This window comes from Panthera pardus, unplaced genomic scaffold (genome assembly GCF_024362965.1).
Source record: "Panthera pardus isolate Hobbes unplaced genomic scaffold, ASM2436296v1 HiC_scaffold_24, whole genome shotgun sequence".
Lineage (NCBI taxonomy): Eukaryota > Metazoa > Chordata > Mammalia > Carnivora > Felidae > Panthera > Panthera pardus.
The window spans coordinates 137,867,515-137,890,680 of NW_026526810.1; the positions used below are offsets into that span (position 1 = coordinate 137,867,515).

The 23,166-nt window shown below is 67.9% G+C and overlaps 2 protein-coding genes across 2 annotated transcripts in view; one reads left to right on the plus strand and one right to left on the minus strand.

The window, feature by feature from the left end:
- TMEM179 (transmembrane protein 179) overlaps positions 1-23,166 on the minus strand; it is a 61,790-nt gene that overhangs the window by 25,840 nt on the left and 12,784 nt on the right. The gene's annotated exons all lie outside the window — the stretch shown is intronic.
- Positions 13,762-21,657, plus strand: CUNH14orf180 (chromosome unknown C14orf180 homolog). Its single transcript, XM_053889909.1, is given in 6 exon segments — positions 13,762-13,891; positions 17,858-17,984; positions 19,304-19,433; positions 20,947-20,982; positions 21,332-21,435; positions 21,437-21,657. Coding segments are annotated over 5 exon segments (483 nt in total). The 5' UTR covers positions 13,762-13,891; positions 17,858-17,873; the 3' UTR covers positions 21,539-21,657.

Below are 23,166 nucleotides of genomic sequence, written 5' to 3' on the forward strand. Positions count from 1 at the left end.
GGCTGCCCCGGAGTGGGGAAGAGATTGGGGGTCCCCCTGACTCCCCAGCCTGGAGCTTTTTCCCAGGGCGGCCTCGAGGCACCTGTCCCAGCAGGAGCGCCCCATGCTTCCCATCTGCTGCCGGGCACTCTTGGGAGGGTGGTCCGTGACCCTATGACGCAGCACCCACGCTGCCCCTCCGGGGCGAGACCATGAGAAGGGCGCCGGGCCCTTACCCAGGATGCATCTGGCTCCCAGCATGGCAAAGAAAGATGGGGGCGGTGCAACCCTGAGGCCGGGCCCCGTGGGGACACACCATGTGCGGCCCCCACTGGACACCAGGACCGACGGCCGGGCCCCTGGAGCCTGGGACCCACTCCCCTTGCCCGTGGGCCCCCCATAGAGCCCCTGCCTGCACCCCGTTCCCTCCAGGCCCAGCCAGGTGACTCTGGTCACACATGGGCAGGAGGGCCAGCCGAGGATGGGGTGCCCTGAGGAGGGCTGTGATTCCCCGGGGGTTCCCGAGACCCCGAGAACACTGCCTGCCGTTGCCCGTGAAACCACTGGGGCCTGCCTTCGGGAAGTGCGCTGCCCTCATGGGCTCCCCCTGGGACTCGAGGCTGCTGGGCCTTCGTGACACTGAAGGGCCCCTGTGGCAGCAGCCCTGCGCTGCCAGTCCCTGCATCCCTCCAGCAGCCTAGGACACTGCTGCCTCCTGGCCGGTCCTCCAACGCCACCTGGTGGCCCGTCTGCCCGTGTCAGGGGCCTCCTCCAGCCTCTCCTGGGTGACCCGGGACGACCGGCTGGGGCCTCACCTGGCCGGACGTCCCGAGCAGAGGTCGGTGTCCAGGGGTGTCCGGCCCCCCCCCCGTCCCGGCTGGGGCGGCGGATCCAGGTCTGAGCGTTTTGCTGGAGCGGCACCCTTGGTCTTGAAAAGGGGTTTTGCTCATCAGAAAGAACTCCATCCCCTGAGGGGAAAGGCAATAAAAAGCAAATAAATGCAAGAAATTAGAGCTGGCCCAGGCCGAGAGGGGCCCGTCCTGATTGCTAATCAAATTCCCATTCCTGAAGATCTTTAAAACCCTTCCTGTGCCGAGTTATTGTCTCCAAAGAGCTGTTATCACTCGTATAAAAAAAACTTATAAAAAATTCTAATCAACACTAGGTCTTAAACCGCAGCGCCCCGCACCCGGCACGGCAGCGTCAGCGAGGATGTTTATGAGGCGTTTCATGCCTCTGGCTGCCCCCTCAGCCTCGCAGCTTCCGCGCCCATCAAAGTGATAAAGAAGGTGTTTTGTGACTCAAAAGTTATTTATTAACACCCAGTGTTTTCCACACGAGTCTCTCGGGCAGTGAGGGGAGGCCTCCCTGACAGGCTGGAGAGCTGTCACCAGGCGGCCCCGCTCCCCCGTCACTCCCTGCTCCCCCAGGCCACCTGGAAAGGCGGCGACACAGCCTGAGCAGCACAGCAGGACGGGGTGTCTGAGGCCGCCGGGCGCCGGCTCCTGCAGGCGCCGCCCGAAGAGCCTTCGCACCCGTCGCACACCCGGACACAGCCGTGAGCCCTCGGGCCCCCCACAGGCGAGCCGGCGGGGAGCTCAGCGCGGGACCCAGCGCCCCGCGGGACCTTGCCTGCTCACCCCATCTCAGTCCTCGGTTTCCTCGTGTGCTGACTCTCAGCACAGACCCGGCAGCCTGCTCCCCTGAACACAGGCCTGGGGCCACCCACCCCCACAGGGCCCCTTGTGGCTGGGGCCGGGCTCTCGTCCCCGCTGCTTCCTGACCCTCCCGCCAGGTGCCAGAGGGCCCGGGGTGATGGAGGGCCCTCGCTGGGGGACACAGCCGGCAGCAGTCCACCCCCGTGGCAGCCATCGGCAGCCTGAGGGGACCGGCCGGGGGCCAAGGGAGCGGTGTCCCCGCTGCCCTCTGTGGCTCCCTCCCTCCGCAGCCCTGCCCCCGCTGTGGGTCCACTCTGGCCCGCACAAGGCTTGCAGGGTCCCCAACCCGGGCGGTATGGAGGCTGTGGGAAGACCCCACCCCGGCCCGGGCCGCAGAAGGCGGCCCGGGGGCCTGCACACAGGGCCAGGCCAGGCCGTGCCCCCTGTGCGGGGAGGACCGCCTTGTTGGGGCCTCTGGACCGTCAGCAGATCCTCATCTCAGCGTCTGAAGGGCCCCTCCTCCCTCAGCGGGGCCTGCAGGGGGCCTTCCCAAGGAGCCTTCTTGCCCCCATCCATGAGTGCCCCCTGAGGAGGGGGCCAGATGGGGGGGAGGCTGTGCACGCAGATGTACAGGGACGGCCAGCAGGTGGGCACTGCCCCGTGGCCCCGAGGCTCCAGAAACTCCCAGTAGAGAACCCACGTTGTGTCCCTCTGGATCACCCGGGAACCGCCATAACGTGAACCCCTGGACCGTGACGGAAGGAAGTCTGTGTAACACCGCTGTCTCTGGGGCCTTGCCCATCTCCCCAGGGCCCAGAGAGGCCAGTCTGCTATCCAAGGACCAGCCGGAGCCGGGCGTCCCGCAGTTCAGGCCGCTTCCCAAGCCAGAGGCCGACCTGGGGTGATCCCGTGTGCCCCTTCCTTGCTTCCCCCCTGCCCACTGGAAAGCCTGCGTCCGGGATGGGGGGGTCCCTCAGAACATGGGGCTCCGGGCTTGAGGCCCGTGATCTTCCCAGGGAGGCATGGAGTGCATTACTTTGCCCCGCGGGCCCCTGTTTCTTCCTCTCCAGCAGCGAGCAGACGGGCTCCCACACAGAGGCATTTGCTCCTAAAAGCTTCCAGCGGCCCCCAGATGCCCAGGTCCCCCTCAGAGCCAGGGCTGGTGGGCTGGGGGTACGGACAGGCAGAGGGGCCTCGCCCACCTGGAGCCCCCCACCAAGCAAGACTTGTCAAGAAGGAAGCTCAGAATCCCTGCCCCCATGGAGGCAGCTCTGGGCAGGTGCTGGGGCTGTGCGGGGGGTGGGGTGGGGGGGCAGGTGCTGGGCCTGGAGGGCAGGTGCTGGGGCCAGGGGGACAGGTTCTGGGGCAGGGGGACAGATGCTGGGGAGGGGGGCAGGTGCTGGGGTGGGGTGGGGCAGGTGCTGGGCCGGGGGGCAGGTGCTGGGGTGGGGCAGGTGCTAGGCCGAGGGCAGGTGCTGGGGCCAGGGGGATAGGTTCTGGGGCAGCGGGACAGATGCTGGGGAGGGGGGCAGGTGCTGGGGTGGGGTGGGGCAGGTGCTGGGCCGAGGGGACAGGTTCTGGGGCAGCGGGACAGATGCTGGGGAGGGGGGCAGGTGCTGGGGCGGGGTGGGGCAGGTGCTGGGGAGAGGGGCAGGTGCTGGGGTGGGGCAGGTGCTAGGCCGAGGGCAGGTGCTGGGGCCAGGGGGATAGGTTCTGGGGCAGGGGGACAGATGCTGGGGAGGGGGGCAGGTGCTGGGGCGGGGTGGGGCAGGTGCTGGGGTGGGGGGGCAGGTGCTGGGGAGGGGGGCAGGTGCTGGGCTGGGGGCAGGTGCTGGGCCGGGGAGCAGGTGCTGGGGTGGGGTGGGGCAGGTGCTGGGCCGGGGGGCAGGTGCTGGGGTGGGGCAGGTGCTAGGCCGAGGGCAGGTGCTGGGGCCAGGGGGATAGGTTCTGGGGCAGGGGGAGAGATGCTGGGGAGGGGGGCAGGTGCTGGGGTGGGGTGGGGCAGGTGCTGGGCCGAGGGGACAGGTTCTGGGGCAGCGGGACAGATGCTGGGGAGGGGGGCAGGTGCTGGGGCGGGGTGGGGCAGGTGCTGGGCTGGGGGCAGGTGCTGGGCCAGGGAGCAGGTGCTGGGGTGGGGTGGGGCAGGTGCTGGGGAGGGGGGCAGGTGCTGGGGTGGGGCAGGTGCTGGGCTGTGGCAGGTGCTAGGCCGAGGGCAGGTGCTGGGGCCAGGAGAACAGGTTCTGGGGCAGGGGGACAGATGCTGGGGCGGGGGGCAGGTGCTGGGCCGGGAGGCAGGTGCTGGGCCGGTGGCAGATGCTGGGGAGGGGGGCAGGTGCTGGGGTGGGGTGGGGCAGGTGCTGGGCCGGGGGGGCAGGTGCTGGGGCCGGGGGGCAGGTGCTGGGCTGTGGCAGGTGCTAGGCCGAGGGCAAGTGCTGGGGCCAGGAGGACAGGTTCTGGGGCAGGGGGACAGATGCTGGGGCGGGGGGCAGGTGCTGGGGAGGGGGGCAGGTGCTGGGCTGGGGTGGGGCAGGTGCTGGTGCTGGGCTGGGGGTGGGTGCTGGGGCGGGGGGGCTAAGCCTCAAGGGAGGAGGTCGGCCGGGGGAGGGGGCGGTGGGGAGTAGCGGGGGGGCACCCAGGCCCAGGGCAGGGAGGAGCCCTCTCTGCCCATCTCCCCACGTTGCCTGCCATCCAAATACTGGCACTTTTCCAAGCCCCTCTGGAGGGCGGGTCGTGGGGTGTCAGGGAGGCAACACCCCCCCGGGTGAGGCAGCGGCTGTCAGATACGATCCGATCCGGGAAATCCATCACCCCTCCACCCTCCCCGGGACTCTGCCGAGATCACAAGCCTCGATCCCTTGAATCGGGGGCTGGAACGAGAGCTCTCCCTCAGCTGCAGAAAGCGAACGTAACTCAGCCGGCAGCGTGCAGATGGCTCCCCAGAGGGGCCCCGAGAAGCCGGAGCGCTGACAGGGGCTCTGGACGCCCCGCAGGCCCCTCCCCTAACAGGCACTGGGGGGGAGTCCCCGCCTCGGGGTGTCCCCGGGCCTTCGTCCACCTGGACTTGCCGTCCCATCTACAGAAGGGCAGGCCAGCCGGGTCAGGGCTCGCCCCGCTTCGCCACCCCGGGCGAGGACAGGACCCTGCCCCCCCCCCCACCACCCGCCCGATGACCCAGCACAGGGGTCGCGGCAGCACCAACATCAGTCACCACAGATGCTCGAGAAACGCAGGCTCGTCAGGTCTGCCCGGACCTCCGGACTCACAACCTTCCCGCAGGATCCCACACAAATCGCGCAGGTGCACGCGGCCACGGGACACCTCCTGTGTCCTCAGTCTGGGATCCCCCGCGTGTGAAGTAGGGTGTGCCGGGTCCTGGAAGCTGTGAGGTGGCCCTTCCGTCCCTACAACAGGAGCCCCCCTCCCCAGGCCTCTTGACTACACCCTCTCTTCCCTGCCCCCGGGGCCTTTGCACGGCTGTCCGACCTCCCACCCCAACCCCCACGCCAGCCACCCCCAGTGGGGGCCTCTGCCCGGCGTTAGAAACACGGCCCCGTGGCCCCGGATCACCGCCACGGCCCCTGCCTCCTGTGGGCCCAGTCTGGTGGGGAGGTCCCCTGACTATTGTCTCCGGCCCCCACCTCCGCTCTGGGGACCATGCCTGGGCCTGCAGAGCAGAGGCACGAAGGTGCTGGGTGGACAGCGGGCAGCAGAGGGCAGGCCGTGCGACCCCACCGACGCCTCCTGCGGGAAAGTGCCTGCGGGTCTCGGCCTCCCCCGACCTGCGTGCCTGCCTCCTCTCGCATCTGGAAACAGTGCGGCTCCTTAAACCGTTATACAGAAAAGGCTGCACAAAAGCTCTATATAAGCTCCAAAAAGGAAAATAAGCCTGTTTTACCACGGAATCAATTCACCACTAATTTTAATGCTCTGAAAAGGTATTTTATCTTAATGACTCCATTATTTGATCGTACGGAGAGCAATAAACTCCCCCCCACCCCGTTTCTTTGCCTTGTGTCCCCCCTCCCCCGCCCCCGCCCCCAGAGTGTGCCGGGCTCGGAGCGTTTACGGCCAGCCCTCCTTGCGGGCTGATTTTATAGAAGATGCCACCGTTCCATCCACTATAAAGTCTGGCACTTAATCAGCCTCCCTCAGCCCCGCAGGCTGCCTCGGCCCGGACACGGAGCAGGGCCGCAGCAGGGCCCAGAAGCAGAGCTCGGGACTCAGACGGGGCCCCCTGCCTCCTGCGCCGAGCAGCCCGTGGCGGTGGGGGGTGGGGGGAATACCGGCGGCCCCCTGACGTCCTTCCCGCCCGGGGACTGAGGCGCCTCCCGCCCGGAGGTCTCTGTTCCTGCCGCACCCCAGCGTGCGGCGTGCACGCGTGTGTGTGGAAGTGTGCACACGTGGGGAGGGTATGCACGCATAGGCGGGCGTGTGCAGGCACGTGCACGCGTGTGCGGATGTGTGCGGACATGCGTGTCGGCGTGTGCACACGTGTGGGGCCTGTGTGAAGGCTTTGTGAGCGCGTGCACGCGTGTGCGGGCGTGGGCACGCGTGTGCGGGCGTGATCCCGGGAGGGAGCCGGCAGTCACGGGAATGACCACCTGCTGGGTGCCATAGGGCCAGGGGGGACGGCCCAGCTGACCAGGCTGCTTCCTGTCCCCTTCGTCCGAGCGCACGGGGCTGGTGCTGGGCGGCTGCAGGATCACAGAGGGTAACTACAGATCCCCTCACGTGCAGGGCCATCGGGGGAGCCGGGCGTGCTGACCACGGGACCCAGCACGAAGGAGGGGAGGCCCACCTCTGCTCAGGCCTACGTGGTCCCTGAGCTCATGCTGGGCACCCCAGACCTGTGTGAATGGAGAGAAGCTGGGGGCAGGGGCGAGGGCTGGTGTGCAGAAGGGATGCGCACGGGTCCTGCTGAGCATGGCCCCTTCTGTGAGAGTCCTCGCATACTGGACCTTTGACTTCCCAACCCTCTCTTGGGTCCTCCGTACTCTGGAAGACGGGCAGGGCTGTGCCTCGCCTCCATGGCGTCTCCGCCCCTCCGGCAGTAAATCTAAGTTGGCTCCTCATCTCACAACCTGGACAACGGCACATGGCCACCACCCAGGGGTCCCGGAAACAAACTTCCTCGTCGACTGAGGACGGGAGCCGTGTGCCCTGACTGGACTCAAGCACGCCTCTTCTGCTCCGCCTGGCTGTGCGCGCACACCCACCCCGCACCCACCCACGCTCGGGCAGAACCCAGTGCACACCTGTCCTCCCCCGGTAAGGTGACCGTGCACGAAGGAGGGTGGGAGCTGGCAGGAGCCAGGCTGAAAGAGCACCAGGGCAGGAGAGCGGGAGGGGGGGTGTAACCCAGGGGACACCCACGGGTGCGGGCTTGAACATGGCTGCGGGGTGCACCGTGAGGTGGGAACCCCCGGGCGCCCGGTGCACCGGCCAGCACCACGGCCAGCAGCACTCCCTGGGGGCGGCCCGGGCACTTCCACTAAATGGCCATTTTCGGGCCCCCCGTGGCTGTTCCCACGGACCCGACGGCTCTGTGGTGTGAACACGCACCCTGGCCCAGTTCGGTCTGCAAGGCTCGGATCTTCTTGAAGCGATGCCCACATGGCCCGTGGGTGCGTGGACACCAGGCCACCTGAGGAACCTGAGGTCACCGGGATGCCCAGCCTGTGTGTGGCTGCATTCAGAGGCGGGGACACGGCAGTCCTCGCCTTAGCGTGAGGCGAGGGATGCGGAGACCCAGGGAGCGGCCACGGTGGGGGCTTCTGCTGAGGGAGCGGGGATGCTCACTGTCCTCGCCAGGATGGGGAGGCCGGGATTCAGGCGTCTGCTGAGGGTCTCCTGGGTGAGGGCTTCCCGGGAGTGGCGGGCGTAGGGAGAGACCCCGCAAGTGTAACCCCACCACCGGCCCCGACCCCCTGAAGACCTCACACTTCGGGCCAGACTTGAGATACCTGGGTGCAAGTCTGTGCCTTTCTCTGTCAGCTGCTACCGCTGCCCCTTGGTCCGACCCTGAGCGGGCCCGTCCCCCCCGGCCCTCCCTGGTACTGTGTCCCCAAGGCGCTGTCCCCCGGCACCAGGTCCCCCAGCTCCTGACGGTGATTTCTCAAGGGCTACTTTTAAATTACTTCTTCACTGAAACTTTGCGGCTGGTTTCATCAGGTAGAGGCAGAGAAACCCGAAGCCGGGAAGTTGTCATTGAAATGCAAATGACGGAGCCTGTGGCACATCCAATCAACTCTGTCGCTAATAGGAAATGGAAATGGGGCCACAAGGAGAAAGCAGGACTCCAGCCTCCTTCCGGGCTTCCGGATTCCTCTCTGGCCACTCTGCACACAATCCCCAGGCCACGGCGTCGATAGGTTCCAGCCTGGCTGCCGGAGGGGGGCCCCTCCCCGAGAGCTCAGCCCATGCCTGCCCCCCTCAGCGGCGCCCCACCCCAGACTCCGAGCCAGGTCTGGCCCCGGCGCTGGGGCAAAGCTCAGGAGCCCAGGAAGCGGCCCTCTGCTCCCATCCCCCGGGGGTGGGTCCGGGGCCTGGGGGGCCACACGGAGGCGGGGAGGCAGGCGCAGCCCCGAAGGGGAGCCCTCTCCCTGTCTCCTATGACCTGCATCAGACCCCAACGGGCCTGTCTGCTCAGTTCTCTCCAGAGCCCCACGCTGTGTGCCTGCCCCACAGACCCAGCCCCCACCTGCTCCAGACCCCTTGTCCCCAGGCTCCCGCGGCCCCTCCCAGGCCCCTGACCAACCATCCCGGCCACTTCCAGGGTCCAGCAGCCCCCTGCCGTCTCTCCCCGTGCAGAGCGGGACACCAGGTCACTGCTTGCAGCCGTGCCCCCTACGATGCTCCCTGTGCCCATCGGGGACCCCTCCGGGACCTAGGCCCATGTTTTCCTCCGTCATCAGCTAATCATCAAGGACCCGCCACCACGATGCCCCCAGTATGAGTTGAGGGAGTGTTGTCGAGGTGACGGAGGCTAACGGGTCTGGGCCACCCATCTGTGTGACCTACGGGCGCCCTCCGGCTCTCGCAGGCCCAACTGTAACTCCCGGTGTGGTGTCTCCTGGGTGCCACGGCCACCAGGGCGACTTTACAAACAGGGAAGTTCCCCACCCGGGAGGCGTGTGCTGCCCAGGTGCTCCCGTGGAGCCTGCCGGAGACCCCCCCTGGCCACGGACGGCATCCACCGCGGGTACCTCGGCCAAGCCACCCGGCCCGCGTGCGGGACGGCCGGCCCCGCAGCTGTCGTCCTGGCCCACAGACGCCTTCCCAGGAGACCTCCAGGTCCGTTTGGCTTTTGCAGGGGCCGCAGGGTGAACCGAGCGGGGACAGGGTGGGGACCGCCAGCCCTGCATCCCCCGAGTCTTCGGGGACCTTGCCTGTCCGTAACCACCCTGGGGTCTGGAACGGCTCCCGGCCAGGATGGGCGGTTTTGGAAGCTCCCGCTGGTTTCTTTGGGGTTCATTCCACCAAAATGGCTTTCCCTGCACACGCCAGGGAACCCGTGAGCGGGCAACACCAGCGGCAGCATGGGGCCCAGGCGCGCGCCAGGAGCTGGGGCTCTAACCTCACGGCGGAACGCACGTCCCTGGGCCTGCCGTCAGGAGGGCTTGTGCCCGGATGCACTTGTCCCGGCCCCCCTAAGCCTCACTGACGAAGGCAATGTCCGGTGCCCCCGAGATCGAGGCCCACCCGGGCCCTTTATCCGACAGACGGGCTCTCCCTGCCCACCGGCCTGGGGAGGCTCCCGCCTGCACGCGGCGTCACCGGGGAGGGCAGCGCCCAGGGACGAGCGCGCCCGGGGCCGGGCAGGTGGTGGGCACCTCAGCCGCTGCGCCCACCCGGCCAGCCCCGCCTGGTGCCGCAGCAGCCCCCGCAGGGGAGGGCTCAGCGGCTCTCCGACGGGCAGTGACTGGCCCCAGGTCACGCAGCCAGGAGAAGGGGGACGGGGGCGCCCCGGCCGTCTGGCCCCAGGGCCAGCTCTTTCGAACGTTCCGCACCAGACGTCCAGGCAGCGATGCAGCATTGGCTGCGAGGGAGGTGCCAGCGGGCCCACTACAAACCTTCACCCTGAGCTGCCTCCTCAGGCTCCCTTGCGGGGCAGTCTCCCCGCAAAGCCCAAGTCCTCGTCAGCCAGGGAGGCCAACCCTGGCTCCTACCCGCCGGGCTCGGCGAAGGTCGACGGGGGCTCAGCTACGGGAGGGCTCAGCGAGGACGCGCAGCGAAGGCGCCCACACACGAGTGACGCGGAAGGCAGATCACGTGTGAAGACATCGGGGCACGTGTCACAGGTGTGAATACTCAGCCCCGGGGCCAGCCAGGGCCACGTGCCTGCAGTGGGTTCTCAGGGTCCCAAGACCGAGGACCAGAAGCCGGCCAGCGGCACTCCCAGGGCAGGAGCCGGGCCCACACCGGATGGCTCTGCGCCGGAAACCCGCGCCCTGGGGCCGTGCGGTGCCCCCACAGAAGCCCGAACACAGCCCGTCGGCAGGCCGGGCCAGTGGCGAGGCCCCCCCACCTCCGCTCGGTGCCCCCGCCTCTGCAGCCAGCCCTGAGACCTTGCCGGAAAGCCAGCTGTGACAGGCAGATTTCCACGGCCCCTATCTCGGTTATGGCTTATGTACCGCCCCCCAGGCAGCTGGCTCGCGGGAGGGACTGGCTTTATAAATAAAATTTATCATTGTAATTATGGCTCCTGGAGAGAGCTGAGGACTTTTACAGCCTCTTGGAGGTCATGAATAATTTAGGAGATGGGAAAAGGGACCGCTTTTGTTAGCGCACAACGGGGCCCAGAGCCTCCCGTTATCACAGCTGTGGAGACAGATGCCTGGGGCCCCACGTCCCGCGGTTCTGACTGGAGCGGACCAGCCGCACGGTGACCCAGGGCCCTGCCAGGCTGGGGTGGGAGCACCACCCAGGCAGCCCGTCCTCCGAACAAGGGCTCCGGCTGGGTGGTAGGGTGGGCACGCGTGGCCCTAACCTCCCGAGCGTCCGTTTCCATCCAAGAATGACAAGCCGTGGGCTCCAGAGGAAGGGGCGCTGACCTTGCACGGGGGCCTGTGACCCCACCAACATCTGCACTGGAAGAGAAGTCTTTCGCCGGCAGCTGTGCGTCAAGAGCGCCCTGGCGGGCACACGGGCCACAGGCTCACCGCTGCCCCCCTCCCTCCCTCGGTGCTGTCCCCACCCCAAGTGTCGTAGTGGAGTCGTGCGGAGTCCTGGAGAGTCCCCAGAGGCACAAATCACCCTTTGCTTTCCTCCAGTAATGGGGGACTCACTACCTCACGGTCAGCTGTTCCTCCCTTGAACAGAACCCCCCCCCCGCCCCACCCCACTGCCTCCCGCGAGGGGCAGCCTGTGCCCGGGGACCCCAGCCTGGTTCTTACCCAGAGCGCACGCCAGCCCCTCCAGTGTGAAGCCTGTACTGCCCCTGCCCCCGCCGCCCCTCCGTTCTTTGCCCCTGAGCCCTCCCACTCTGGCTCTGCTCTCTCCAATCCACGGAAGAGCTCCGGCAAGTTCAGGGGGCTCTTCCCACTCCCCTCCTGGCCCTGCGGTGGCGCTGGGAGCCCTCTGCCTTCTCCCCACTGCCCGGCCCAGCCCCAGGCCCCCCAGGCCCCACACTCCTCTGAGCGCCCAACTTCTCACACTGGGGGCGCCCGGGGCTCACCCTCGGGCTCGTCTCTGTGCCTCCGTCCTGGGTGCCCGGGGTCACTCCTCCAGCCCCGGGGCTTCGGCGCCCGCGCCGAGGCGTCCGGTCGTTCGCTGCAGTTGCCATAACAAAGTGCCCCAAACAGGATAGTCGAGCGGCAGGAAGCAACAGAAATGTATTCACTTACTCCCCGCAGGGGACGCAGCCCCGTGACCAAGGACCCCGTGGGCTGTGCAGGGGTGAGTGGGGCAGTCTTCAGGCCAGTCTCCCACAAGCCCGGCTGGGTGGCCTGCCCACGCCGGACCTGGCCCTGAGGCTGGGCCAAGGTGGGGGACCACACACGGGCCTCGGCTCCCACCTGCCCACCGCAGGGTCCCTCATCCAGCAGGACCTTGGTCCCAGGATGGCCCAGTAGTCGGAGTCAGTGCTGGGCCACAGGCAGGCGCCCGGGCGCTTGACCAAAGACAGAGGCCACCGCGACGCTCCCAGGCCATGCCGAGTCGCTGCGGTGGCTGCATTTCAGAGCCTCTGCAGTCCCCCCGGAACTCCAGGTGGAAACCAGCCCTGCGATGGCTCGTCTTACGCGTCAGCGTGGCTGTGCCGCAGGGGCCCGGGTATTTGGTGGAACGTTACGCCCGGCATTTCTGGGTGAGACGGACATCTGACTCGGCGAACTGAGGGAAGCGGAGGCCGCCCGATGTGGGTGGGCCTCGTCCGATCAGTTGGGGCCTGAAGACGAAGGCGGAGGGGGAGAACCCGCCCCCTCTGCCTGTCTTCCAGCTGGGACACGGGTCTCCTCCCGCCTTTGGGCTCAGAGCGGGACCCACGGCTGGCTCTCCTGGGTCTGGTCGTGGGGCTTTGTGGCCAGCACGAGCACGGGAGGACCCGTCCCTAGAGTGACAGCACGAGCACGGGGGGACCCGTCCCTAGAGCGACAGCATGAGCACAGGGGAACCAGTCCCTAGAGTGACAGCACAAGCAGGGGGGACCCATCCCTGAGAGTGACAGCACGAGCACAGGGGGACAAGCCCTGACAGTGAAAGCACAAGCATGGGGGACCTGTCCCTGAGAGTGACAGCATGAGCACGGAGGGACCCGTCCTTCGAGAGACAGCACAAGCAGGGGGGGAACCTGTCCCTGAGAGTGGCGGCACGAGCACAGGGGAACCAGTCCCTAGAGTAACAGCACGAGCACGGGGGGACAGGCCCTGAGAGTGAAAGCACGAGCACGGGGGGGACCTGTCCCTAGAGTGACAGCACAAGCAGGGGGGGACCCATCCCTGAGAGTGACAGCACGAGCATGGAGGGACCCGTCCCTTGAGTGACAGCACGAGCACGGGGGAACCTGTCCCTAGAGTGACAGCACGAGCACAGGGAGACCCGTCCCTAGAGTGACAGCACGAGCACGGGGGGACCCATCCCTATAATGAATCTCTTTCCACACGCACATGCTTCTGTTTCTCTGGAGAAGCCCACTGATAAAGACACCTGTTCTCTCCTGGGCCTCACAGCTGTTGGGACCATAAGTACTGGGACATCCCGCCTGCCTGGGAAACGACAGGCAAAGGAGGGCACGGGCCCCGCACGAAGCTTTGCCTGAGTTCCCGACAGAGACGGGAGGTGGGGGTGGTCTCTCCTCGGGCCTCACCCCTTCCGGGCGGCCATATGTGCCAGCAGATCAGGAGCCAGCTGGGGCGAGCTGGGGCGGCGGCGGGGGGGAGGGGGGCGGCACTGAGACCCCGCCGGGCTGCCACCCCTGGGCTGTGTGGCTTTGGGCAAGTTGCCTCCCCTCTCTGAGTGGCACTTCCTCATCTGCTAATGTGGGACGGCTGCCGCTCAGACACAAGGAGCCCCCAGCCCAGAAGGACCCTGGGAAACGCAGGTGCCTTCACCCCTGCTGCCCCCCTCTGACCTGAACACCAGCCCCGCCTGCTGGGCCAATATGGGGCTCAGCCAGTGCACCCCAAATGGCAGCATGGGGTCCATGCTTTGCCTGCTCTTCCTGGGACCCCAGAGCAGGATGCAGGGGCGCAGGGGTGAGAAGCAGGGTGGGCGCCCTCCGCCTCGGGGCCCCACTCTGGGGCAGGGTCAGGCAGGGGCCGGACTCTGTTCACCCCAACCTCCTGCAGCCCCCACGTCACCCCACCCTCCTGCCGTCCCCACCCCCACTCCACCTCCGAGTCCAATCCACGTTCCCAAGGGCTGCCAGGCTGGAACCCACATGTGGGCCAGCAGGGTAGGGCCGGGGCACCGACCCCATATCTTGTCCGTAGGCCTGTGTTCAGGGCCTGGGACACCAGTCCCTCCTCTTCTGCCAGCGGCCTATCCGCAGGGTCACTGCTATTTCTGCCAAAGGGGAGAGGTAATTATAGCTCAGGCGGCCTGACGCAGGCCGGCCACAGACCGCCCCGCAGCGGACCAGCAGCGGCACCAGGCCAGAGCGGCAAGAGGCTGGAGGGACCGTGTCTCTCTGGGGGAAGGTGGCGGGTGGGGGGGGGGTGGGGGGGCGCTACGGCCAGGCCTGGGCCGGGACCACACTGACATCCTGTCACTGGAGACGCCACAGAGCCTGGCTTCACGGCCCCAGGGGGAGCCAGGTGAGATCCAGCTCAGGGGGTGAGTAGAGGCTCACTTCCCATTTGGGAACGAAGCTGCTAGAGAAGATTCCCAGCCAGAGAAGCAGGAGAGAACCTGCCATGGGCAGGTGGGCAGGCGGGCAGGCGGGGAGGTGGACCAGCCCCCTCCGAACCCCAAGTCTTGTCTGAAAAGTGCGGGTGGTGGGTGCTCTCACTCCCTGGCGCTCTGAGCCCCCTCCTCCGTGGCCTGGCCTGACCCGAGGACCCCGGCCAGCCCTCCCTCTACACTCCTGCTTGAGGCGCAGCCGTCTGTGGGTCAAGCGGGGGACTTGGCCAGTTCCCACCACAAAGTTGGGGCACGGGTCTCTATGAATCTCCCCTGGTGATGAGCCAAGCACGGTCCTTTCAGAAGCCACCCGTGGCCAGAAATCTTGTCATTTTGCAGGGGCAGCAGGCTCAGGCATAGACGCCTGCCCCAAAGGCCCCCAAGGGTGCTGCTGAGGATAGGTCAACGTGGGCACAGCCAAGCTGAGCAGGGAATGGTCTCTTACTCGGGTCATCGAGCCCCAGCCCCAGCATTCGGGACCCTCAGGGAACCGGCCCTTTTCTGAGCTGATCTGATCAGAGGAAGTCTCCATCCTGGCCCACTGTGCACGTGGGTCACCCCTCCAGTTCAGAACGTGCCGCTCACTGGGCACCTACTCTGTGCAGGCATGTTATCTCCACCTTTACAACATGCTGGATGGCTTGCAAACGCCCACCATTGTACGGGGGCCTGGAACTCGGGCTGGGTGACCCCCTGGGTCTCACTGTGGCCAGGGCTGGGGTCCACCTGCTCCCATGTGCCTGGGGCTCTCCAGGCCAAGGTCGGCCATTCCAGAGCACCCCACTGCACCCGGCAGGCACCCGGCCATCACCCTGAGCTGCTGTTGCCCCACGTCCTAATGTGCAGAGACTTGGGGGAGGGTCCTTGGGGACTGTCAGGACAGCTCCCGCTCCCCATGCCCCCGACCCCAGGCAGGAGAGCCCAGTGAGCGAGAGGCCGGCCCCGGGGGCGTCCCCAGGGGTTCTCCCCTTGCTCACATCAGAAGTGTGTGTTATCTGGGGATCTGCCAGCCTGTTCTGCGCTGTGAGTGCTGGGCTGGGGGCGGCCAGCCGGGCCGGGAGCCCCCGCCCTCCCACGGGGAGGCCGGCCTCAGGGTGTCTGTGGCCTCCTGTCCGCTTCTCCGGCCGGAAGAAGGTGCGGCTCGCATCTTGTGCGCTCGGCCCCCCCGCCCCCGCCGTTCGGCCACGCCGCTCGGGGGAGGGGGAGGGCACACGGCACCCACGGCCACCGAGCCCCGCTGTGATGGCCTCTTCGGCGGCCAGACCGTCCAGAGGCCACTGCCCACTGCTGTAATGGAAACTTCTCAGCGGGCTCGTGAGCCGCGACAGCTCGGGTTCCCGCTCGGCTCTGGGCTCCGATCAGCCGCGGGTGGGGGGCCGGGCAGGTGGGCGAGCCACCCGGAGGTGCGGCGCCTGCAGGAGCCCAGGTGGGCATGTGTACGCGGTGTGGGCACGCACGGGGGTGTGGGTGTGTGGCGCGCACGTGTGGGGAGCCGTGCGTGTATGTGGTGTGCGCACGGGGGGGTGGGGGGGGGGGCTCGTGGCTCCGGCCTCTGTGCGGTGACGTCCTGCCACAGTTCTCCCACCTGCACCAACCCCGGGGGCCCCTGGAGGAGGTGTCTGTCACCAGCCCCAGGTGAGCGGGGGGAGCCCAGGCCTCTCACTGGAGATGGGCCGGGGCGCGAGGAGACCCTCAGCTTGCCCAGGGCTACGGGACCCGGCCAGGTCCTCCGTGGCCTGAACCCCAGGGTCCAGCGGGTGGACAGGCACGGCGCGGGGTGGGAGGGGTGACAGGGAGCCGGCGTGGCTGCTGACCTGGCCGCCCGCCACAAGGTCAGAGCTGAGGAAGGCCCCTTCCCCACGCAGGACTGCACTACACGGGGGGGTCTCAGAGGGACCCCCGGCGAGGACGGAGACACCTGCAGGCAGTGGGTGGTCAGTGGGCGTGGGGAGGAGTGGGGCACAGAGTGGGGCGCACGGCCCGGCCCCGGGTTGTGGGGGGAGGGAGTGACAAGCCTACCGGGTGGTCACAGAGCAACGGCAGGTCAGGTGGCCCAGCCCGGGGGGCTCGGTGCCGTCGGAGGCGTTGGGCCAGGCTGGAACTGGCCCGGCCCGCCTCACACACGCCCGGAGGTCGGCAGGAGAGGCGAGCCGGGGCCGGGTGCAGAGGCTCAGCCCCTGTGGGCCAACCCCCACCCTCTGCGGGGACTTGATGCACAGCCTCGGCCAGACCTGCGCTCCTGCAAGGGAGGGCGGGAGGGCCTGAGGCTCCCCGCTCAGCACCCCGGGGCCCACCTGGCCTGGAGCAGGAGATCCGGGGACTCAGCAGGAGATCAGCGTCCTGCGGCCCACCTGTGCCCAGCCAGGCAGGCCCCCACCAGAGACAAGGCTCCAGCCACCGGCAGGCCCCGTCCCAACGGGGCTCTGAGACCTGGCAGGCCTCAGTTTCCCCACCCCCAGGGAGAAGCAAGTGTGGCCTCAAGAAGGTCAGAGGCTGTTGCCCGAGAAGGCCCGCCCTGACGGGGCGGGGGGAGGGGAGCGGCGGTGACACACTGCAGGCCCCAGGCCTGAGCTATTTTCCACCCTTTATCACCCATCTGTCACGAGCGGCCTCAGAGTGGAGAGCACTCGTGTTACACACTGTCGCTGCCAGAGGCCCGAGGGTGGGGGCCTGCCGGGCGGCCGGAGGAGGCCCGCGGTGGGGCAGGAGGGGGTACCAAGAGCAGTCTTCGCCTCCCCCTGTGCTACGGGGTAGGGAAACTGAGGCCCAGGGCAGTCACGCTGTTGAACAAGGTCACCGGGCCAAAGAAGGACAGAGCCCAGGACTCCAGCAAAGGCCCCCGCTTCCTCTCGGAGGAAATGACATTTAAGGGGGAGCCGGAGCCGGAACAAGACCGCCCGTGGGGCGAGGCCAGCGGGGCAGGGGCAGCGGGCAGCCGGAGGGCAGGGGGACCGCCCAGCGGCAGACGGCGGCCCAGGCAAAGGCACTTGGCCAGAGAAGGCCCAGCGCCCCCGAGAGCCGCAGGGAAAGGGCACATCCCCCAGAAAGTCCTCGCTGCCCTCGTGGGGGTGGGGCGGCCCCAGAGGCAGGGACCCCCACCCCCGGTGTCCGGGTGGCCAGGGAAGCCCCGCGTCCATTTCCCCATATGTGCAATGAGGGGTGGGCCCGCCCGGGCCCCCCGCTCCCAGTGCCCTCAAAGGACTAATGCTCGATGCCTGGCTTCACCTGCACGGGTGCCTGGCGGGGTCTGTGCCCGGAGAAGGGCTGGGGAAGGTCTCAAAAGTCAAGAGCCCTTCAAAGTCTGCAAAAGAAAACCCACGCGAGAAGGGCCACAGGTAGGGACGACAGGCGCTTAGCGATCACAGGCTCACAGGTGGGAGCGGGGAGGCTCCCACCTGACACCTGATAAGTAAGCGAGTTAAACCTGGGACAGAGAGGGAGGGACAGAGAGGGAGGGAGACGGAGACAGAGTCTGTGCAGAACCGAGGGGCCGCCCCACCAGCCCGAACCCCTCAAGGAGGACGGGACCCTCCGGAGCAGCGCCCCCAGCCCCACGGAACCCCAACAGTGCCGGCCCTTCGCTCACCCCCAGAGTCTCCCCCACGAAAGGGGGAAGCAAGAGCTTTATTGCAACTTTACCCGAGGCCTCAGAGCAGAATGCAAACTTCCTGCCCACCCAGTATCGGAGGCTGGCTGTAGATTACGGACGGCAGCCTGTGGGACGTTAGGCAGCTGTGAAAGCTGACGATGAGGGACCCTGTGGCCACCGGGGAGGGTGCAGCCGCGTCTCCTCGTGGGCGGGGCTGACAGGAGAACCCCCTCCGGAATTCTACTCCTACCAGGGTCGCTTGTACAATAAGCAACGTCTTCGCTTGTCTTAGGACCATGCTCCGATAAATGAGGACTGCAGGGCAGACCTTGAGCCCCGACTCCCGGCCAGAGACGCGACATCAGACCAGAAAGAATGAAGAGGCCGCTCCGAGCTCGACGCAGCCAGGGGCAGGGAGGGTAAGGCAGGGTCCCGGACAAGCCCCCATCCCAGGCTCAGCCATCTGGGCTTCTGCTGGGGTGGGAAGGGGGAGCAGGGGCGGGAGGCTCGGTCCCTGCCCTTGCCCTGAGCTGTCCCCGGCCCCAGGGGAGGAATCACCGGGGTGGGGAGTTCTCCAAAGGTGTGGTCTGGCAGAGAGGGCTGGAGCCTCGCAGGGTGGGACACGGCAGAGGTGCACGGCCAGGGCGGAGGGCGGCGTGCAGTCTGCAAGGGCAGGGAGGGCGGGCCGGGAGGTCTGCACAGGGAGAGACAGCGGATGAGGCAGAGGAAGCAGGAGCCACGGAGGGCTCTGGAGCGAGGCAGCAGCAAGTCTGGATGCTTCCCTGGCAAGGTCCCCTCGCAGCCCAGGGAGGAGGGTGTACGAGTAGGGGAGGAGGGGGTGGAGAGAGGAGGGCCAGGGTGTCCTGTGAGGGTGCAGGTGTGGAAGCCCAGGCCAGGGCAAAGTGGGAACCAACTTCAGACCCGGGTCCTGACCTAATGTCGGTGCTCACCGCCAGGCCGGGCAGGCCGCAGGCACAGGCGTCCCAACCGACGAGAGGGGACAGCCACGAGCTGGGCCAAACCCCAGGACTAGGTGGGTCTCGTGTGCCCCCCAGAAGGCCGGCAGCAGGCTCTGTGCCGCCAGGGCCCCTCAGCCGGGAGCCACTGAGCAAGGGGCCTGCCTGGGCTCAGAACAGCCTGTTATGGCCAGTTTACAGATGGAAACACTGAGGCTCAGAGCAGTCCGGTAACTCTACTTTCCAAACTCACTGTGGGTGGGAGGGTGGCCCCTGGGCGGGCCCCTGTGTCCAGGCTCCGTCCGTCCCCAGCCCCGGTCTCATGCTCAGATCCGTCACCCCGTCCACGGGGGAGTGACAGAGGCCCGCTGTGTGACCCACGCCAGGTACTGACCTCGAACAGGCCTGGCTCGGGGCAGGGGGACAGCGGCGGGCATGAGCGTGCTGGGACTCCGTGAGGTTTTGTGTGGGCGGCTCGGCCGTGAAGACAGGCCTCGGTGGATATTCAGTTACCGTCGTCCTCATCACGACCGACCCGTAAAAGTTGTTACAGACACCATCGGGACTGGTGACCAGGAGACACGGGCCTGTGCGGCCACGGACCACAGCCGTGGCACCACTAAAGCCTCCGTCCTTTGGGCCGGCCCCGATGGCTTTGTTCCAGGCCCCACCGGTCACCCGGGGGGCTGGGGCTGGGGCTGGAGGTGGGGCGGTCCACAGGGGGCACCTCGTCTCCCGCGCCCCGGGGGCTCACGGCTCCCCTCTGCATCCCCCCCCCCCAGGAGGGCTACAAGAGGTGTCCCCCCTCCATCCTGAGGCAGAGCCGGCCGGAGCGCCGCAGCCGCGGGGCCGAGCCACAGAAGACCGCCAGGCACGTGCGGTTCCGGGAGCCCCCGGAGGTGGCCGTCCACTGTAAGGGCAGAACGCGGCCAGCAGGCCCGGGGACAGGTGGGGCGGGGGACACGTGTCCTGGGACCCGCAGAAGGCCCTCTGAAGGGACCCCGATGACCCCAACGAAACCCGGGCCCACGGGTCAGTCTGCACACAGAGTAACAGTCAACAGAACAGCAAGTGGCAGGAAAACAGTAAATCCACAGCTGCCCAAATCGCTACCGTCCTCTGGAGGGAAGGCCGGCGGGCGGGCGTCCCCAGCGGCCCACCCGCTCCTCCCTGCGGCGCCCCTCAGCTGCTCCCACCGCCGTCCGCCTCCCAGCCCCAGCCCCAGAGCCCCTCACCGCCGCCGCCCTCCCCGCCCCCGGCCCACCTCACGCCTGCTTCGGCCCTTCCCTCGGGACCGGCCCCTGTGTCCGCTGGCTGCACCGGGTGGCCACGGACTTAGAGGCTTCGAGCAAGCCACAGTGATTATCGCAGTGACCCCACGGGTCAGGGGTGTGGACCCGGTGTAGCCTGTGCTCTGCTCAGGCCTGGCTCTCCGGGCTGCCGTCCAGGTGTGGCCCGGGACTGCCTCTCATCTGAGGCCTGCGTCCGTCCCAAGCTCACTTGCCGTTTGCAGAAGTCGATTCCTTGCAGCTCTACAACTCAGCAGCTGCACCTCTGAGAGCAGCACCAGGCCCTCCCTCCGCTCCTGATTAGGTCGGGCCCACCCAAGATAATCTCCCTTTGGAGGGGACTCCAAGTCAGCTGACCGGGGCCTGCATCTCAGCTGCAGAATCCTTTCCCCTTCGCTTTATTCTCTTGGGTAGAAGCGAGTCACGGGCCCCAACCGGGGAGGGGACGACACAAAAACGGGGACAGTAGGGAGCTAGGAATCATGGGGGCGTCTTACATTCTGTGCACCACAGCCCCCCAGGCAAGACCTCACTTCCTGAGACCTGCCGAGCTGTGGATGAAACTCTCTGCCCGACACGTGTTAGGGTCTCCCTGGATGGCCCGTCACGAGCATCCCGGCCCGGCCCCATTCCTCTCCCGATGCCGGGGGCCTCTTGCAAGGCTCCTCCTGCCTGCTCTTCGCCCCCAGCCCCCTGGCCTCCGCGCTCACCCCCAGGAGCCTTCCAACAGCTCTCTATGGATGGGGCACCGGGGCCCAGGCGGTCCGGGGGTGGTCGGGGCCCCCCCAGGAGACTGCGCAGGATGGGAGTGAGGGTCCTCTACAGGCTCCCCCCCCCAGCCACCCGTGGGGTCACCACACCCCACACTGCACAGGCCATGAGAACAGCGCCCAGCCTCTCGGGGTCCCCGAGCCCCGGCAGCTTGAACCTGGGGCAGCGAGGCTGGGACAGACCCTGGAGGGCCCTGCACTTTCCCCTTGTGAAATGGGGTGGCTGTGTCCGACCCGGCCCTTCTCGGGCTCCTTTGGGGGGTGGGCGTGGCACACGAGGCCCTGAGGGCGCAGGGCAGGCTGAGGTCGTGTGCGCCCCCAAGCCGGGGCCTGCCCGCCCAACCGCGTCTCCATTCTCCTCCGCAGACATCGCCAGCAGGGAGTCCACTACGGCCACCAAGGGTGAGTCTGAGCCCTCCCCACACCCCCACACCCCGTGCCCAGACCACGCTCGCCACACCCCCGGTGCCTCCAGCAGGTCCCCCCCCCCCCAGCCCCTGACACACACGGTTGGCAACAGCACCCCTCTGGGTCCTGCCCCCTTACTCCTGTCCCAAGGGAGGGTGCCAGAGGCAGGGCCAACAGAGGCCCCAGGCAGGGGTGGGAGATGGACGGCAGGGGGGGGGGGTGCTCCACACCCCATGGGGACCACAGGGGGCACCCGGGGACCCACCACCCTCCCTGCAGCCTCCCCGCCAGCCCCGCAGGAGCAGGGAGCCCCAGGCTCACCCGGGGCCCCCTCCGCCCCCAGCGCTCGGCCGGCCCAGGTCCCGCGGCGGCTCCCTGCTCCTGCGGCTGTCCGTGTGTCTCCTGCTGGTGCTCATGCTGGGTCTGTACTGCGGCCGGGTCCGAGCGGGTGACACTGGCCCTCGAGGACCTCCGGGCCCGGCTCCTCGTGCTTGCCCTGCGCCTGAGGCACACGGCCGTCACCTGCTGGCACCGCCTGCTGCAGCTGTGACCGCGGCCAGATGCTCGCCCCCACCCCCCACGGCCCCCGTCGTGCAGGGCGGGAGCCCCCGCTGGGGTCTGGGGGCTCCCGGGGGGTGCGGGCCCGGAGCCCTGGCTCTGGAGCAGCAGGCAGCCCACCCATCCAGTCAGGGCCCCGCTTGTATGTGTTGGGGTCCACCGTGAGGTTCTACCAGAAAACCGATTCCTCTGCCTGCTTCGGGCCCCAGAGAGCCCTCACCCCAGTGGGAACTCTCCGTATCCTTGGGCCAGGCCCGGAGGCAGACGCGTGGGGCCCCTTGAAGACAGGGACACCGGCCCTGTGCCCGCAAGACCCCTCGGAGGTAAAACTGGACCTTGCTGCTTGGGGCTTGTGGGGCCTGGACCTCAAAACCCCGCGGAGGCACACGGGTCTGGCTGTTGGCATGGGGCCCTCCCCACTGCGGCCGCGTGCATGCAGGGCGGGGCCTGGCCTCTCCCCTTGGTGCTGGTGGTGGGGCCCCAGCCTCTGGGCCCAGGTCTGACCCCGAGGCCTCAGGGACCCTCTCGTGCCCCGGGGGAAACATGTGCCGCCCGCGACCTCCGCCGTCCACCCGGAGCGGCCGAGAGGCAGCCCGCTCTGCCCGGACCCCCACCGCCTCCGGAGCACGGCGCGTGCGCCCGGACCCCAGGTGGTGCCACACGCCAGCCACAGTGCCTCTGAGTCCCGTGACCCTGTGCAGACACCGTGCCATCGCTGGTGCTGCAAGGCCATGGGGACCCGAGTGGTCCGGACCCCCGCCTGGAGGGGGGCCTGGGAAAAGCGGGGAGGCCCGTGGTCAGACACCAGGAGGGACTGCCAGGAAGACGCCATCTCCCGCAGCAACCCGCAGACAAGCGTCCACGGGACGGCCAGTGCCGTGCCGCTCCTTCCCGGGGTGACGCTCGAAGTGCCTGTCCCCATTACCAAAGTGGGGACACACTGGTTTTCTATTAAAACGCACTGCCACCTCTTTTATTAGTCTGGGGGTTTTTACCCAAAGGAGCGAAACGGGGACCATTTGCTATGGAATTGGCTTCATCGGCTAAAGCAGAGGTGGGGGCAGTGGGGAAGCCTTTTCTGCCGGGCCTCAGGGCCTGGGGCGGTGGTTACAGGGTTCGGGATTCAGGGGGCCCGGGTGGAGAGGAGGGGCCGGTCTCCAGAAGCAGGAGCCGACAGGGGCCATGGTGGGGGGAGGACCCCAGCCCTCAGGGACCATCCGGGGTCACAGCCGGTTCTAGCACGACCAGGGTGGTTACCACCTCCCGCAGCAGCCCAGCCCTCCCCCCAGGACCCCACCTCGCCTCACCCCAGCCCCCGAAGAGGACGGGCAGATTACTACCCATATTCCAGATGGGGAAACTGAGGCTCAGAGAGGCAGGTCACATGTCCAAGCCCGTGGGGCGGCCACAAGCCTCAGGGTCAGCCCCTCGAGCCCTGGTCCCGCCCTGGGGCAGTCCCGCCATGAGGCGTGAGGCAGCCCCCTCCTCACAGCCACTGCTCTCGGCCAAGAGCCCGTGACGGCAGACATCCCGGGTCCGGAGGGCCCACAGGCCGTGAGCACCTGCTTTGGGGAGACCACTGCTCAGGCTGTGCACACCCTGAGAGGTCCGAAATCCCGC